Source organism: Dysidea avara, chromosome 7 (assembly GCF_963678975.1).
Source record: "Dysidea avara chromosome 7, odDysAvar1.4, whole genome shotgun sequence".
NCBI lineage: Eukaryota > Metazoa > Porifera > Demospongiae > Dictyoceratida > Dysideidae > Dysidea > Dysidea avara.
Genome location: NC_089278.1, coordinates 38,189,630 through 38,208,354, shown reverse-complemented (window position 1 = coordinate 38,208,354; position 18,725 = coordinate 38,189,630). Strand labels below are relative to the sequence as shown.

General features: G+C 38.0%; 3 protein-coding genes across 5 annotated transcripts in view; 2 read left to right on the top strand and 1 right to left on the bottom strand.

The window, feature by feature from the left end:
- Positions 1-18,725, top strand: part of LOC136262262 (uncharacterized) — a 55,696-nt gene that overhangs the window by 4,698 nt on the left and 32,273 nt on the right. The window lies entirely within an intron of this gene.
- Positions 991-6,472, top strand: LOC136262263 (probable serine/threonine-protein kinase pats1). Of its 2 annotated transcripts, none has more exons than XM_066056479.1 (6): positions 991-1,248; positions 3,816-5,418; positions 5,469-5,839; positions 5,897-5,950; positions 6,004-6,295; positions 6,343-6,472. In XM_066056479.1, the coding sequence occupies exons 2-6, from the start codon at positions 3,830-3,832 to the stop codon at positions 6,386-6,388; spliced, it is 2,352 nt and encodes a 783-aa protein (XP_065912551.1). In that variant the 5' UTR covers positions 991-1,248; positions 3,816-3,829; the 3' UTR covers positions 6,389-6,472. The 2 variants fall into 2 exon arrangements, with proteins under 2 accessions (XP_065912551.1, XP_065912550.1); XM_066056478.1 differs by having other exon boundaries at positions 1,147-1,248; positions 5,885-5,950.
- Positions 9,264-18,725, bottom strand: part of LOC136262274 (peroxisomal membrane protein PEX16-like) — a 13,052-nt gene continuing 3,590 nt past the window's right edge. For both annotated transcript variants that reach the window (XM_066056493.1, XM_066056495.1), the window contains 4 exons: positions 17,595-17,667; positions 17,426-17,545; positions 9,539-9,603; positions 9,264-9,485 (listed from right to left, as the gene is read on the bottom strand). In XM_066056493.1, the coding sequence (XP_065912565.1) occupies positions 9,424-9,485; positions 9,539-9,603; positions 17,426-17,545; positions 17,595-17,667 (320 nt within the window). In that variant the 3' untranslated portion in view covers positions 9,264-9,423. The remainder of the gene's footprint in view (positions 9,486-9,538; positions 9,604-17,425; positions 17,546-17,594; positions 17,668-18,725) is intronic.

Below are 18,725 nucleotides of genomic sequence, written 5' to 3'. Positions count from 1 at the left end.
TTCTCTATTTATTTTTTAAAGTAATAGAACTTGTGGGAAGTACAATCACTCAATAGTGGTGCTGTCTGGCCGGCCTCTAAGCAGATTCTATTGAGGTGACTGCTCTATTAGAGTGTTTTAATTTGGATATAATCCACACAATAAACAATGACAATATCTCATGGACTAAACTTTTAGCAATTACTAGCAGCAGTACCTGCCCTTGGTGAGGTTGAACTAAGTGACTGATATAATAATTGTGCCTGCCCTTCATGTAGGTGATGAGTTCTGTATTATATTTGTTGTACGTTAAGCAATACACACTTTAGTGTCCATGTCTGTTATCTATTTTGCTCACTGACGTATAGCACTAGTTGATGAAACATATTTCAACACTACATTTATATACAGACACATCTGTACAACTATTGCAAATGTAAATATGTCACATATAGAGGTAGGGTGTGCATCACATGATCGATCAGTTGAATATTTCCAGTTGGTTGACTAGGGAAACAAAGTGTTAAAAGTTGCGTACTTGAAAGTAGCCAATGAAATCAGTAGCCTTGAGTTTAAACTAGCGCCGTCCACCTGGTGTGAAATTTGGTTATTTCTATTCACGTGATATTTTTACATTTGGCTGCCTGAGATAGACTGTACCCAGTGAAGTTAAATTAAAGTTGTGATCAGGGAATTAAAGCTCTTGGGAGTTTATAAGTTCCTGCATATGTAGTACCAGTTCCCCTCACTCCTAGCCTAGTAGCTAGCTACTTTCCAATTAATGGGTTTTCTGCCTTTGGCTCTGTGTTCCCAAAGTTCATGGGATTGCTGGGGTAAATGAGGATGGTATCATTGTTACAGATAAAAGATATTACATATGGTACATCATGGTGACTGTTCTATTAGAGTGTTTTATCATATTTGGTAAGGTATTAAACTGTACACATTAAGGTAGGGATGTGACCACAAAAATTAATGTCTTTTTAGCTGGACACTTTGTAGTTATTTAATTATCACACCTATTGTTGTACACTAAGTGTACATGAGAGTCATCCATGAGGATCACATGATGTACATTTAGTAGATCTCAACAAGACCTGTTCATCAGTAATATGTATTACATTGCTAATGTTGTGTGTTCACCTGACTGTTCTATTAGAGTATTAACTGATCATTTTATCATAATGTAGTGGACACAACAAAAGATTAAACAACTTTTGGAGGAGTCATCTAGATCACAACCTACCAGATCACCTGATCCACAACAAGGTATGATGTCATCACTAATCATACACTAACACAGTGGAACATGTTATCTGTTAAATGATTGTTCTATTAGTATAGTTGTATGTTCAACTAGACTACTTGTAAATGTTTATTATTCCACTAACATGGTCAGAGGTACAAGTTTTTCAGTTCTGTATAGACCAGCTGGTCTACATGAATACAGTACAACCATACTGAACACTAGACAATGTAGGATATGTAATTAATGATTCTCTACCATTTAATAAATACACACAATCTGACTTATATCTGATATTACGGATGCTTTCTCCCAAAAATATCATCCAGAAACCAGCCTCACTATTCCTTCACAACAGCTTGGCAGTATGGGTTAGGCATGACCAAGCCCAACAATATCTTCAGACTGACTCCAAGCCCTTCTGACAAGTTTCTATAAAAGTTTGAATTTTCTACTAATTGGTCTGTCTGCCTGCCTGCCTGCCTTGCCTGCCTTGCCTGCCTTGCCTGCCTTGCCTGCCTTGCCTGCCTTGCCTGCCTTGCCTGCCTTGCCTGCCTTGCCTGCCTTGCCTGCCTTGCCTGCCTTGCCTGCCTTGCCTGCCTTGCCTGCCTTGCCTGCCTTGCCTGCCTTGCCTGCCTTGCCTGCCTTGCCTGCCTTGCCTGCCTTGCCTGCCTTGCCTGCCTTGCCTGCCTTGCCTGCCTTGCCTGCCTTGCCTGCCTTGCCTGCCTTGCCTGCCTTGCCTGCCTTGCCTGCCTTGCCTGCCTTGCATGCCTTGCCTGCCTGCCTGCCTGACTGACTGACTGATGCCTTCAACCAAGCATAACTCAACAATGGATAAGGCTACGGGCTTGGGTTTCTTCATTGTTTGATGTCAATTCATGTGCCTTTTTGTCAACCACAGTATGTACAATACACACATCATAAACTTACCTTTGTTTTCTTTTGTGTCCCAGTTCAGTTTTTGCTGACAACAGAAGGTGTCAATTTACAATAGCGCAATATGGCTTCCCAGCGGCTGTCATGCTAAACTCCCCTTTTTTTTTCTGTTACGAGTAGACTGATTACAGCAACACTTCTCCTACTGTTCTTTACTTGTAGCATTGTATAACATGTGAAACCTAGCTGAAAATGAAGTGTAATATTGTCCATCATGTGATCTTTGTTTCATCCCTCTTATAATTACTACTTTTGGCTATAATAGCCACAAGCCTACAATACACACTTTAGTATACCATATGTATTACCATATGTACCTGTGTGCAGTGTTGGGAGTAATGTGTTACATAAGTAATGCATTACGTAATATTATTACTTTTGTGGTAACTAAGTAATATAACAAAATACGCTATAAAAACAGGTAATATAACTCAAGTTATTTACTTACAAATGTAACGCGTTACCTAAGTAATATAGTTACTGTAACGAGTCTAATATTACATAATATTATTACTACAAGTAACGAAGTTACTAATCTCGTTAGTTATCCTCTGAGTAACGAAGCCTACTGAATGAAGCTTATTCACCAGCTTCTTACTTATAGCCAAGATTTGCACATTGCCCAACAACGCAATCATGTCACGTGATAAGGTGGTAGTTTCACACGTGACAGCTTAAGGCTGTGGTCACAAAGTAATATAATATGTAATATTATTATAGTTACTTTATTTTATGGGTAATATGTAACTGTAACTAAATAGTTCAGTTGCAAGTAATATGTAACTAGTCACTTATAAAACGTAACTGTCCTTACACTGCTGTGTGTGTGGCTGAACTCCTGCATGTGCAGGAATTTTTTGCAAACACTTTAGGCTATTTGTAAAACCTTCGCTTTGAATTATATCTTCAACACATTTGTCACATCACTCAATCAAAGTGTCATCTTCTACAATCATTGCTCAGTTGTTAATAACACTAGTGGATACCACCCGAGGGATTCTATCATGGGCTTGTAAAGAGTTCTGGGTACATGGTCAACTGCCACCACATTGTCTATTACTGTCTCCCAAGTGTCATTACCACAGCCATTATCATGTGTATTAAAGCTCTCTTGTTGACAATACAATTGCAGTACTCTGTCTTGTTGTATACCATGGTAGGTACAAATTCTTTCAACTAATGTGCAAAAATTTCTCCCAAAAAGTGTGCAATACGTGATTCTAAAAGGAATTTTTGATGTAATGATTTGAGAAAACTTTTAGCCTTGAAAAGCTGCTATGTGGTATATAGTTGATTCTGATTCATGTATGCATTCTTCATAACTGAGTAAAAGCCTTAGTGTCAGCTTCAAGCAATCCTTCCTGATGTAATAGATGCCAGTACTTTATAAAGGAGGAGAATAAGAAATGTTGTAGTCATGTGTTTTGTGAGGGTAAACTTCTCAACATAATCATGTTCCATTTTACTTCCAGTTTTGTTCCAAACACATTATGGTCTGTTAATTTGATTAGATCAAAAAATAAAAAAAGTTAATTAACAATCCTGATGTATACCTGTTTAAATTGTTTGTACAATAATTATTTTGTTTTCAGGTTAGGCACTATAAAATTCACATCATAAAACTTCATGTTATGTTAGCTTGTGTATTGTGTAGTGCCACATGCAAAGATGGGACGAGGAGCAGTCAACACAAAAGTTATATATGCATACCTACAAGCTGCACAGAAAGGCACTAGAGCTGCCAATCAACTTAAGCTGGTCATGATGGGAGCGGAAGGAGCAGGGAAGACCAGCACTGTTGGCTCCTTACTTGACAAACAGTTCCAAAAGAACCAGGAGTCCACCATAGGTGCAGCTGTCAATCGTTGCTTCATTGATCGTATCTTGGTATCAAAGTGGAAGCAAATTGAAATGGAACTTCAGTCGCAAGAGCTCCCTAAGCTGTACAAAACTGAAATGAAAGATCGTATTTCAAAGATAACAAAGAGTCTTGATGACAAACAAATACCAGCATCCATTCAACAAGAGGAAGTTCCAGAAGAGCTTGTTACAAAAGTTAAGGAGGTAGTAGAAGCCAAAGAGGTATCCTGTGGAGATGTACGCATCATAATCCTTGATCTGGGAGGGCAGGAGATTTATTACGAAGTCCACTTCATGTTTTTGTCTCCAGAGGATGTAGTGCTGATGACCTTTGATGCATCAAAAGGCTTGAAGCAGACAGTGGTGTGCCGGCAGCGTTTGGATAGGTTTAAAGAAAAAGTAGCCACGAGAGGAATGCAGACAAACCTTGAAGTGCTAGAAACTCTTTTCCTTTCTGTCTACAGTCACTGTGGGGCCTCAGTAAAAGGATACATTTCCAACAGAATCCCCACAATATTGATGATAGCCACTCATGCCAAGGATCTTACCGACCAGCAGAAGCAAGATATCATTGTGGAATTTTACAAGGCATTTGAAGGCAGGCCATTTTTGGATCACTTGCCAAGTGATCGATCTGATGCTTTTCATTTCATCGATAATGAAGCCAGAGAGTCTGAAGTGTTCACAGCTGTGAAGCAGATCATTGTGAAGGCATCCACTGCTACCATCCAAAAGCAATGCCCTATTTCTTACCTGCAGTTTGAAAGTGGCTTGTTACAAATATCAGAGTCCAAATCAATCATCACTAGACAGGAAGCTATAGATATTGCAAGAGGAGCTGGTGTTGAGGAAGACAGAGTAACAGAACTACTCCTCCACTACTCCTACAAAGGTGTTCTCCTCTTCTATCCTGATATGCCTTCCCTACAAGATGTTGTGTTTGTTGATCCACAAGAGGTATCTGATCTAGTCTCCTCTGTCATTTCCACACACGATTGCCAGCCATCTTCATCTAATCTCCAGCTTGCTTGTGTCCGCTATGACACCTACGGATTACTGGAAGAAGCATTGCTTGATGATATTTTGAAGAGATGTGGTCGTCTCCAGCAGAAAGAGGTTATCTTGGGTTTGCTGAAGAAGTTTGATCTTGCAGTAGAAGTGCCAGTGAACACAAAGTTCATTGATGAGGATGATAGCTACGTTACTCCCAAGAGTGGCAAAGTGTTTGTAGTTCCTTCCATGTTGGTATACAACGAGAGGAAGGTGTACCAGAAGAAAGTTGATGATGTGGCTGTGTTGTACCACTACCCTGACAAGTTCATCTTTGAAACTGTGTTCAACCATGTGATTGTCAAGACTGTTCAGTGGTGCAACAAAGAAGGACATTGTGTTCGACGGTATGTTAATGTGCTTATTATAATGTTATTTATATATTTCTTCTGTATAGCATTTACCGAGGCACTGGTTATTTCGACTTCAACATGACAAGGCAGAGTTTCTGTCTACAACAGTGTCTAGTTACCTTCTCTATCAAGTGCTTCATCACTCTCCATGTGGAAGATCAGCCGATGATGTTGGGTCAACGTCAGGAGTTACTGGCCCATCTGAAAGAGGCAATCCATGAAGTACACCACACATATATTCCATCAGCTAAAGATCCCATTGGATATGTGGAGTGTCCACTCCAACACGAAGAAGGCTGTTTACCTCATGTTCGACTTGATGACATCAGTGAAGTAAATGATATTCTTTGTTCAAGAAATCCAGGTCAGATTGTCCCAAGGAAGTCCTACATGTTGCTACTGACCACATCAAAAGGTAAGATTGCAGTATCAGCAATATTAGTACCTTTAAATCTGACAGGCAATTCTTCAGTGACTGAAGCAAGTACACAATCAACTGGTAATCTCAACAGAATACTGACACAAAGTAAGTGTGACCTGTTGAAATTCTGTTGTATATAATTATTTTAAATTGTACAGGACCAACTGCAAAACACTTACTTGATGTTGTTGTACCACGAGTGGCTGCAGATTGGGATAAAGTTGCTGATCAATTGGAGTTTGATATTTCCACCATCAGAATTATCCAGAGAAAGTACAGGGATGATCCAGAGGAATGTTGTCATCAGTTGCTAAAGGAGTGGGTCACTACTGATAAGGGAGTAGGACCAAAGAATTGGGCTACTCTACTAGCTGCCCTGAAAAAGATCAGACAACTGATATCAGTTACTGAACAGATAGAGGATGATCTCAGAAGGCTGACAGTGACAACGTATGAAACTTATGAGTAATACATCACATGATCTTATTGGTTTACAGGCAATCACCAAGTAACACACCTCGGAGGAGATGTACTGTATTATGAGAACATGTAGTACTTTATTAACACACATGTAGAATTTTCTTAGCTGCAAATCTGTATATTGTGCTCGTGTCTATAATTTGATTTGAGAACAACAATAATGGCAGCAACATGGCCATATAATCACAGGGACACACAACTTGTTGCTATAATGTAAAGTTGTGTGTGTATGTACAGACATTGAGTTTGGGCTGTAATTCTAGATCTTGATCACTACTGAGAACACTGTGGCATCCAAGGAAATAATATGAGTTGTACACCCTTAATTAATTGGTTTAACAGTTAATTAGTCACTCTTGTGGCGGTATAGTTAACTATTCCTTATAGCAGACCTAGCTTAAAGAACAGGAAGTGGAATGACGTTTGATTTACTTGCATGGTTGATATCAAAATAATAAATTTTATATACATAACTTGTGTTCTATTGCTCTATTGTGTCATATTCCAAACTTTTAATGTACATGCAGCACTGTATAATATAACTGTATCAAGCTGGCTGTGATGAAGATGGTACAAGTTGTTATGGTAGTAAATTGTTAATGGAGAGAGTATACTGAAGGGAGTTCTCACCCAGTTATGGGGTGTGGGGACATGTTATTAGAGAATAATAACAGCAACTAGCCAAACATCTGACTGAAATGTTATGAGGTCTGAAAGCAACTTTAGGACATTATGAACTGGGAAGGCAATTAAAAACAAAACAACAAAAATAATATCACATTGTTGGATTAATCAGGGAAATAATAAAACAGCATGTGCAGGCCATAAGAGAATTTTTTAGCCTGAGGTTGAATTTTGATGTTAAGTTGACTTATAATACACATGCATTGTGACTTTGTACTATTCTGTAAATAATTGTGGTTAATGTAGGTTTTCAGTCTGACTTACAACTAGCCATCATCGTTTCCAACCTAAAGACAGTTATAGCTTTTTGGCCCTACTATAGCCCCTGACTCATTCTAATGGTAAGGGCAAACAGAATCAGATGACTAACTTGTATAGTCTACAATACACTCACTCCAGACAAGTAGATTGTCCACTGAGGAATTGTTCAATTGAAAATAGATATGTGATGACTGGATCTGAGAAAGAGATCTTATGGCCTTTCCAAATTTTCAAGTATGATTAATACCTTTTGTTATCACCATTAAAATTACATCGAGCAATAGTGGACATGTTAGGGGTAAATATCAAGGTGCTACGTTATTCACAAGTTAATTATGGGTTGCCAGGGACACATGATTGGAAAGATATTCGGTCTCATTATAGTCAAGTCCCAGCAAAATATGAACTACAATGGACAAGAGGGAATGTCCCAGCTGACACTGGCCAGCTCCTTAATGTTAAAGACTGAGATCTGATCCACTTGTTGTACCCAAACTTTGAATACAATACACAACATGACTAATACTATTAAATTATGTACCACATGTATGTTGGCATAAGTAACATACAGAACATATGACACAGGCTGTTGAAGGAGAGATGAGAAATTCCTTGTGCAATACCCTAAGCTGTTTAAAAAAGCTACATCTGCTCTCTCAGTATGTCTGTTAGTATTACCTTCATTCAACTATTAAAGATGGATTGAAGACCCACATGGAGTAGGCATTGAATCATAGATATTGACTGATTCTATCTCAATGTTACAGTATAACTGTTACCAAACGTGGTCCTACCTTTTGGGTAGCTACCTCAGTACAAAATTGAAATTGATGAAATCTGATACATAGCCTAATGTGGTTACATGTTAAGTGAATCAATTGTACATATATAGTCTACTTCAATAGTGCTGGTGGCGTACAAATCACATGTTACTGTGACTCAGTAACATTTTAGCAGTCCATTCATTTATTGCAAATTGCAATTAACAAAACGTTACAGTAGAGCGACAACATTGTGAGTAATTTTTTAATGCAATTCTAAAACTTTCCACAAATTGCACTAGTCCTTGTGACATCACAGAGTTGACCTTTGGTGACCTTTACAGCCATCTTTGTATTAAAATTAATCCTTTTTGTGAGGCATAATATTACATGGTTAAATATGGCCTTGCAAATCTGGTCCAACTCTTAACAACGTGGTATTTATTTGAAATCAATAGGTGATTTCATTTTCAAAGTTATATTTGCCATGAGATCACCTGCTTATTGGTAATTTAAACTCCAATGGTATACAAATAAAGTGCGTCACTAATAGAAACGGTCATAACTTTGAGGTGGAATCAGCTATTCACTTCAAACAAAAGTTATTTCTTAGGTCAACACCTTTAATTCAAAACCATGCTTGTTTTAACAGTGTAGAATAATGTCCCCAGGGAGAAATGGTGAATTCTCAACGTAAAATAACTGTGAAGGTCACCAAAGGTCAGATCTGCAGTGGCACTAGCGTACAGCCAGAAATTTTCAAGGGACGCAACTTTTGCAAATTTGCAAGTAATGTTAGCTTCATGACTATATACTTGTGAAATGTTTTAGGTTAATACACAGATCTATAATATGTTATTACCTTAGACTTTTGTGAATAATAAAAAAAACACGAGAAAATCACATTTCATTCATCCCTTGAAAATTTCCCACATGACAGTATATCAAATAAGGAGTGTAATTTGTGTGGGTAGCTTATCACAAAGTGTATGAAATGTTTATCACATTTCTTTGCACTATGCTGCTCTACTACCAAGCAAACAAGATGAATTTCAACAGTACCAGTACTCTAATAGAATAGTCTACAAGTTTGCATATTCCACTGGTTTGTGTGATAATCTTCTGTTCCAAGTATTGAGGTATTGTCACACACTTGATTGTAAATATTGATGCCTTACTTTGAATGATATTTGTGAAGTCTCATATTAATACTTGTGTAAATAACTACATAGTTACCTTTTTGCATTTGTTAAAAAAAAGATAAGATTTTGTGTGTACAAAACAACATTAATAACATGTTTAAAAAGTGATCACGTAATTGTAATCATTAAACAAGGATATTGTAGGCAGTGTAGTTTGATGAAGGTGTGACTTGTTGCTAAGGAGAGGGGCTCATGACATCCAGCAGTAGAAATAAGTGTCCTGCCACACTGGTATGTATCCTAGCAACAGGTCTACAAATACAGCCAATCAGAGTACAGCATGACAAAAATGACACATGTCTCACCAGACAACATATTAATGAAGGGAATCCTGGACAATACACTCTTCAGTACTCCCAGCAATTTCTCCCTGTAGACAAAATGTCAAGTAGTTTATAGCAGAGTTGAAACCAGTTCATTGTACTCAGGGTTGGGCAAGTTACTTTGTAAAAGTAACTAGTTACATGTAATAGTTATACCATGGCTGTGAGGGATTTTGCTGATATATACATTCAAAGCCCAAGGACCGCAGACCCGAGGGCTGCGGGTGTATATGTCAGCAAAATCCCAAGCAACCGTGGTATAAGTGGGCGCACTCACCTAATAGGTGAAAGAACTAACGAGAACTCATGCCGTTTGTTTTATACAGTAGCATCTGAAGATCGATCGTGGTTTTAATAGCGTGGGCTAATAGTCATCAAAACGTTGTCCATACGTTAAAACGTCACTAATATGTTACCATGCTTCAACACGCAATGTTAGAAAACTTTCAATTGTGGGATGGAATTTATATTATCATTTTTGTACTAAGTTAAGCCAACTAACTTCGCTATTGGGACAGTAAGTAAGTTATTATATTAAGTTAAGTACTTAGGACTGTAAGTTACTAACCTATTTCAACATAGCAGTAGTAGCTTTGCTGTTCCATGGTCTGTTCAAAGGCTGATACGCGGTGGGTAGAAATACGCATCCACGATCGCCCAAACAATCATTTCGTGCCTTCATTATCCTTTAGTAACAACCAACTAGTCTATCTTAGCAAATGTACTAAGTTTAGCAACCACTACAAAAATGAGTCCCACAATACAAAGCTCTATGTTGCTCAACGTAACGAGTCAAAGCGCATTGATTCTTTGAACTGGCTGGGTACCAAAGTCATTGGCAAACCGCTTTTCCATGATATTTCCCAGGCAATATGCAAGTTAAACACCGAGCGGCAGCTTTGAATGCTCACGCTAAAGTGGTATATATTACATATTATTTGCAACTGAAATATTTAGTTACAGTTACATAGTACCAATATAAAGGCCAGATATATCTGGTCCCAAGGTGACCGTTATAGGCAGGTTCCACTGTATAAGTAACTATAATAATATTACATATTATATTACTTTGTGTCCACAGCCTTTCTTGACCTTAAGCTGTCACATGTGAAACTACCACCTTATCACGTGACATGATTGTGTTGCTAGACAATGTGCAAATCTTGGTTATAAGTAAGAAGCTGGTGAATAAGCTTCATTCAGTAGGCTTCGTTACTTCGTTGTGGCTAGGCGTTACTCAGAGGATTACTAATGAGATTAGTAACTTGGTTACTTGTAGTAATAATATTATGTAATATTAGATTCGTTACAGTAATTATATTACTTAGGTAACGCGTTACATTTGTAAGTAAAATAACTTGAGTTATATTACATTTGTAAGTAATTTAAAAGTAACTTGAGTTATATTACCTGTTTTTATAGCGTATTTCGTTATATTACTTAATTACTACAAAAGTAATAATATTACGTAATGCGTTACTCCCAACACTGATTGTACTGGTGACCCTACACTGACGTGTGCACCAAGAACTACATTTGGATGTGTGAATAACATGTACAAAAAGTAGCTATTGTGGTTTTGATATACTTACAAACTTCAATTCATCATAATTAACGTGGCTCTACATACACTTACAAATAGTATAACATATTCCCAATATTGAAATGGGCGTGGCTTCACGTAAGCCTGCAGACAGCAACAGACATGGAATTTTGTGCATACCTACAGAGTACAGACTGCAATAATACTGAAAAATGGGCATGGTTGTTCATATGCCTACAGACACTAATCTCGATAAGTGGGCTTGGTTCACAAAAGAAGCAGTGTGATCCAATCTGGGTTAGGCCCAGATGAGCTGAACAAATGTACCCAAATCGGTTTCAATGCCGTTTTACAGTGACTTCCACCCACTGTATATTTTTGTCAGTCATGCTACAGTATTAAACAGTACAGCCATATTGTTTACTAGGGTTACCCCTAAAGTGATGTGCTACGCTAAAAAGCCATGTTTAAAACCCATCCTGGAAATATCATATGTGGCAATAATTACCTTTATAGAATCATCTTACTCCATTCAGAACATTAAAAATAAGAAAACACTGGATATTGAATTAAAAAAAGAAAAAGTCACCATAACTCAAAATTTTGTATGCCAGCCTGCCTGCCAGCCCATCTGCCATAGTTGCAAGGCTAGAGGTCAAAAGAAGCAGTGCACAGCCACCATTTTATGCCATTGCAACAAACTCACTGGTGGGATGTACGTTCAGTAGTTCTGATGAATGTTTGTCTTCTGCGTTTTTATCTTCAATTGAATGGTCATCTTTTTCTTCAAGCCAGCAAACCATACCAAAGTGTTAAGCTTCCGCATTGACACTTTCCTTGAAGGAGTGTAGAGTGGATCCTTGCTTATCCGAACCTCAGTTATCTGATTATCTGAACACTAAGACTGATTGTTCAATTAGAGTATTTTATCATTAGCATGTGTTCTAATAGAGTAATTGACTCAATGGGTTTCATTTATCCGAACAAATTCACTTCTCTGAACACTTTTGTCTAACCCTAGGAACCAAGGTGTTCAGATAACTGAGGATCCTAGATGCCATGAAACTATTTGAGGTGCTTAACAGACTGTAGTATTGAGTAACTTTTAAAACAATCGCACACCTCTTGAACAATAAGAACACATCATGGAATGTGCCATGCCTACTAGCTTGATATCCTGCATAGCTGAGTGGCGAGATCGAGACACTCTAATACAGCAGAAATTTCATAGCTATTTCTAACAAAAAAAAATTAAACTATTGCCACATTGCTACAATGCTGAGTAGCTAGTTCCTTCATAGCTACTATCACCTCTTGTTCACTACCTTTACCTACCTCACTTTTAAATTATTTTTATTGCACTAGTTTATAGGCAACTACCACATGGTACAGGTGTAGGAATTTAAAGCTGACCAGTTAGAGGTTTGTCTGGTGGCTGACATTCTACTATACACACATTTCATTCACAGATTCAGTAATCTCATTGGATATCTGTTCCTTGTTTATTCATACCATCATTTATCCAAAATTGCAGAAAAAAGTATTTTGAGGTAGGCGTATATTCTATTAGAGTATTTAAACAATGTTATTACACAACTGCAATCCAAAATGCTTTTCTTCAAGTAAAGAACATAGACTTATTTCATTTCAAGTGTGGATAAGAAGTGACTATTAGAAGCTGTATTCTAATAATTTTGCAATAATAAGAGATAGACAAAGTATGTATCATACAGTACAGTAGTACTGTATATTACAGGTTTTTGCATTAGAATTCGTCGCATTGGCACAAGAATTCATCCGTAACAAGATTGGCAGCTGCAGTAAACATGAAAACAAGATGTAGCAGCTGCTCCACGATTTTGCTGAAGTACAACTGTTGTAAATAACTCTTTATAAGGCAATAATTCTTCTGCTACGGCTTCTTCAGCAACATTCACAACTGTGCTGCTCCATTGGCGATGGGTGTGGTCACTAGCGAACAAGCTAATTAACTTGACAGACAGCTAATGGCTTCGCGTATAACCAGCTTCAATTACTCTCTAGTGTCTCAAGTGATATTCTCCATGGCGAAAATGATTCACCTTGCGATAAGCGGCTGGTTTCTTGCAGTCAATGTAGTTATGACGAATTCTAATGTAAAAGCAACTAAATAAATTGCAAAACTGACAAATTCAATTGCAAATGGGATGAATTCTACTGTGAAGGTGACAAACTCTACTGCAAACGGGACAAAGTCAATTGCAAAAACCTGTAGGGATCATGAAGAACTTTTCCAGCCACCCTAAAATCAGCCTCAATTTCCCTTCATAACAGTGTGGCACTATTGGTTTAGGCACAGCCCCAAAATGTCTTCAGACCAACCTCAAATCCTAAAATGTTTTTTAAACAGAATTTTACATTGACTAACTAACTGATGCCTCCAGCCAAACATAAATTGACAATGGATAAGGCTACAGGTTTGATTTCTTCACTGTTCGACGTTGTTTTGTCTCAAGATGTGCCTTTTGACCAACTGCAGTACATACAATACACTCATCATAGACTTATCTTTGTCCTCCTTTTTGCTGGCAATGCATCGCAATAGTGCGATGTGGCTTCCCTGTGGCTGGGCTATGTTGGCTAACCACCTGTAGCTTCCATAGCAACTAGATTTATTGCAGACACTTCCCATACTGTTCTTCATTTGTAACGCTGTGTAGCCACCTCCCTTTCCGCTATGTAATTGATTGTAGGGGAGCGCATTCTGACGTAACATTACCTTTATGGCATTCCTGGTGCTATTCTTTCTTTTAATGTGGTATGTGCTGGTTCATTTGTAAAAAAAAGTAAACAAACAAGTAGAAAAGAATCCGCTAGTATATCTACAGGTATAGGCAACCTTCTTTGTGTTTCACCACTTTTTTATCCTTGATCCTCCACTTTCTTTTCTTTGATCCCTAATCCAACTTAAAATTCCTTCTACTTGTTCTAATAATTTAGTAGTAATGTAATATAGCAAAGGTCCGATGTATCCCTTCCTTGCTGTATCTTACTCATGGTATAATAGTCATGGTATAAACCACATCTATCCTAGGTTGTGACTATTCTATTAGAATACTTGACTAGTATATCAGTGTTGGAGTAATGCTAAAGTACAAATTCTCTTTGTAGCTAGACTAGTATAATACATACATATTGCTGGGTGTGTTAGTTCATGATAAGTGATCACATGAAATAGCATAATATCAGTAATTTTCATATACAGGAAATGGTAATTTGAAATGCGTATGTGACAAAAAGATTGCTGTGTTATTCAACCAAGTATTTAACAGTTAATTATTGTTGTTATCATTATTGGAACTAGTGGCCTCTGTGCCTCATTGGCAATTCTCAATCTTCTCAACAGACCTCTCCCAAAGGTATCAGGTAGCAAGCAACCTGGGGGACAAGGGGGCTGGAGCCCCCATAATGATTTTCTACGTTTAGTGTGCAAAAAGATCAAAGTACTCTAATAGAACAGTCAATTGTTGTAGAGCAGTCATTGTATAAAAAATTGTCCTCAGAAGGCTAAATATTTAAATTTCCATGTGGGGGCATGCCCCCAGATCCCCCTAGATGGGTTGTGTTCACATGTTTATACTGTCCTTTACAACCTCCTGGAACAGAGCCCCCACCCCCTCGAAAAATATTTTGCTACGCCTATTGTTGGGCACTGTTGTCAGTTCGTTCCAGTGTCAGTTTCCATATGTAAGGCCAACACTTAGGTTGAAACTTTGATATGGTAGTACAAATTAGTTATATGTGCATAGCATACAAAACTCACAATAACATTTGGTGTTGAACAAATGTTTGACAAACAAACATGACATTTTGTTTAAAAAATTAGCAACCTAAAGGCATACAGCTGTATGGTGGTAGGACTGGGAGGCACATACATAGTAACTGTAACTAAGAGTGTTGAACAGTGTTAGCCCATGATAAATGATTGCATGAAATAACACAATATCAGTAAAAGTATTTTCATTTACACAGAGTAATAATTTGAAATGCGTAAAATCTCAACCTACAATAAAGGAGCTAACTTGTAAATAATAGTAGCCAAGAGTATTGAACAGTGTTTAACACATGAGAAAGAATTGTGTGAAGCAACATGGTAATTATTATTTGTACATGATGGTCACTGTATTTAGCTTAATTTGACCACTAAACCAACTGAAAATGTGACAGCATTAAAGGAAAGTCTCTAATGTTAGAGTGTGGCACTGGCAAGTGGATCTCTGAAGGTGTGAGCCATACACTCGTTTGTGACACCATTTTCTTGAGTGTACCGGAGTTTGGTTACATCCTTATATGTACAATAACTGTTGAATACTTGAATAACACAGCAACCTTGATGTCACAGGTGCATTAGGAGCCCCACCAAAGAATTCTGGTATCCTACCAGAGAGGTGTTTAAACGTAAGTCGCCAATTATCAGCAGGTACCAATTATTGGCACTTGTAAACTATAGAGGCTACAGGGTATATGGAGGCTACCAAGTTACACAATGAGCTGTTATATCCTCTAACACATTTCTAAGAATTGTTTTCATTTTTCATTGGTGATTATTGTTGTTAAAGTGTTATACAAGCCATTCTGGTTAAGCATAGAATTGCGTAAAAATAATTTTGTATTGGAAACAAGTATGCTTTTACATCTAACCTGAATATCCCTCGAACGACTGGCCTCATCTTGGTAAAACTTCTGTGAAACGGAGATATCCACAGACTGCATCTCCCATAAAAATTTCACAAAGAACCAACGAGGCATCATGGAGTTACACACAAAATCGCACATTGTGCCAATAATTGGTCAATCAGGGAAGTACAGTTGCCGATAATAGGTACCCCATGCCGATAATTGGTACACGATAGGCATTGCATTTTCCACATAACAAGACGTTCACTCATGTGAGATAATTAAAATTATGTATGCTAAGAGACGAAGGACTACTTTGTTAAATGGTTCAAACCGAAAGTTCAGACACCACTGAATTAAGGAATTATAATTGCGTGATGAAATGGTGCCAATAATTGGCGACTTACGCTAGATACTCTAATAGAACAGTCAATCACTATAACAGAACATTTGGGACTAGTACGTAAACATTGTTTTGCAAGTGATAAGAGTTTTAGTTATGACTCCTGTTTGTTGTATCTGGTGTCCTTCTCCTTGTCAGGTCCTGGATCAAAGATGTAGCTAATAGAAAGGGACACATCTTACAAACTCGAATAGGCTTTACTTCCTATGAGGTGTTGTTCCAGACCTTACTATAGTACGTTCACGTTGAGCTGAATCCTCAAAAACATTTAATAACTCATGGATGCAATTACACATGATCTTGAAATTTGGCTCATTTGTAGTACTGCTTGATCCGCTAAAAATATTTTGAAATCTTTTTGTTCAAATGTTTGACATAATATTTACGGCCAATCAAAATTTTCACAATACATTTCCTATGGGGAAGCCATGTAAGCACAGTGTCCATTACAGCCCTTTCCCGAACTTGTAATGGAGCCAAACTGTACATGTCTGTTGTTGACACCTTTACTGTTACCAATAATCATCTGGTTGGCTGAAATGTTAACTCTGTTGAGAAAAAATCCACTTTTAATTTTTAGCTGTTTTTCAGGATTCAGCTCAACGTGAACATACTATAGACTATGCTGCCTTTGGTACCAGCCAGTAACCCTGCACCCTACCAACCATACAGTGTGGATAAGCCACCCACTTGGTAAACCATAAATTACCCCTGCTGATAAGTGTTAACATCATAACAATGCATGTGTAAATATGTGATTATAGTAATTGTTATGATGTTGAAGGTCACTTTGGTACCACCCTAAGGCTTCCAACAGGCATGTTGAGCACCATTATGTCTACTAATCTACAATCAGACAATAACTGGTCAATATCAATTACTCACATTCCAATACCCGGTTTTAGTAAACCCCGCAGGTTCACAGCACTACTCAACAGTGTACTACTGTATCCCTCTGAGGGTCAACAAGTAGTAATTACAGTAGATCCTCAGTTATCCGAATTCCAATGTGCCTCAGGCAATGGTAAAAGTGTTCAGATAAGTGAATTGTTCGGATAACTGAAGCCCGTACATTCATACACATATCTCTGTTGAAATACCGTAACAGAATATACACTTGCACTCAAAATACTCTACTACAACTGTCATTTCCAATTTCGGATAAACGAGAATACAGATAACAAGGGTACAGATAATTGAGGGTCTACTGTACATGTAAAACTGAACAACTTTTATATGATGGGTAGGTCAAGATGAGGCTACTTACTTGGTGACATTATCATAGAATGGAGACCTCAATAGATACAGCAGCAGTAACAGGCGACGTCTCAACACCTCGGACTTTTCTGATGATGTGAGCTTTGTGACTCGTCGGAATGACTGTAAGCTGTAATGCGAATATAATGGTAACTAAAATCTGCTAGTGACCAGCTTACTTGATGATGTCAATCACCATGGAGATGAGCCATGGTTTCCATGACTTCTGACCAAACACAAACATGGAAAACACTAAAAAAAAAAAAAAAACTTTCATATACACCATTAGCCTACAGCAAGATGTTGAAGCTACATTATGAAATCTGAGAAACAAAACAAAACAGCTGAAGATTGGATAAATGTAACAAAGATGAATTGACTGAGGATTTTACAGTGAACAGAACATGGAGCATTAAACACAAAACTTCTGCTGGTGTTAGTGATGTCAGACCCTTCTCATGCTTATTACATGCACGACACTGGGGTTTATGTAATTCAAGTAATCCTCAGGCCCTGTAGTAGTACTTTTGCTTCGCTCAGGTACCACAACACAGGGCCATCGGGTTACTAAATAACATAGACCCCTGTGGTCTGAAGTCTAACTATTATATAGTACACCAGTTTTGCCTCTTAAAAAATTCTCGGTTAGACTTGAGTGCTCTGCTTTTGCTGGCTGCTTTCCCAAAGTGGCGATCCGTGTGGGGCCTTAATGGAGCTGTGGTCAGCCTGGGGATGACTGTATGTGGCTGTACAGCTCTGTGGTGTTGACTAAAGACATGTGCTGTGAATTTCCTTTCATTTAAGCCAGTTTTGACACCTGAATGGCCCATAACTTAGTAGAAGTTGTGCCTGTAGTGTTTGGGGTCACTGGATTGGTCTCAAAGTGACAGAAAGAATATCTGAAGAAGATACCAGCATACTCTGACAGCTTGTTCGTTAATTTACAGAAGGAAGCCATAATTGGAACAGCTTTTGTCCTTAGGGACATCAATTTGTGATGTATCTTAGGTTGACAGCCTAATTCATCCCTATGCATTCCTCTTCAATTTCTTGAATAGCCTCTCGCCCTCCTTCCGGGCCCCCGCCTCCCACCCCATTAGGAGCTCGCCTGATATAGCCAACCTCAGTTCAAAAATTATCTAAAATGGCAGGAAACTTAGCTGTTGGCTACTTGTACAGTGGATGCTCTGGAAGGTAAGGAATTGGTGTAAATGTGTGAAAATTTGATACACATAGTTTCAAACATTGGCGAGCTACAACACACTAAATACTTAAAACTGGCATTTCTTGATACTTTAAAATAGGCAATA

Coding starts and splice junctions, on each gene's coding strand:
- LOC136262263 (XM_066056478.1), top strand. CDS start 3,830: ATGGGACGAGGAGCAGTCAACACAAAAGTTATATATGCATACCTACAA. Junction 5,419..5,468: donor GAAGGACATTGTGTTCGACG/GTATGTTAATGT, acceptor TCTTCTGTATAG/CATTTACCGAGGCACTGGTT. Junction 5,840..5,884: donor GCTACTGACCACATCAAAAG/GTAAGATTGCAG, acceptor TAAATCTGACAG/GCAATTCTTCAGTGACTGAA.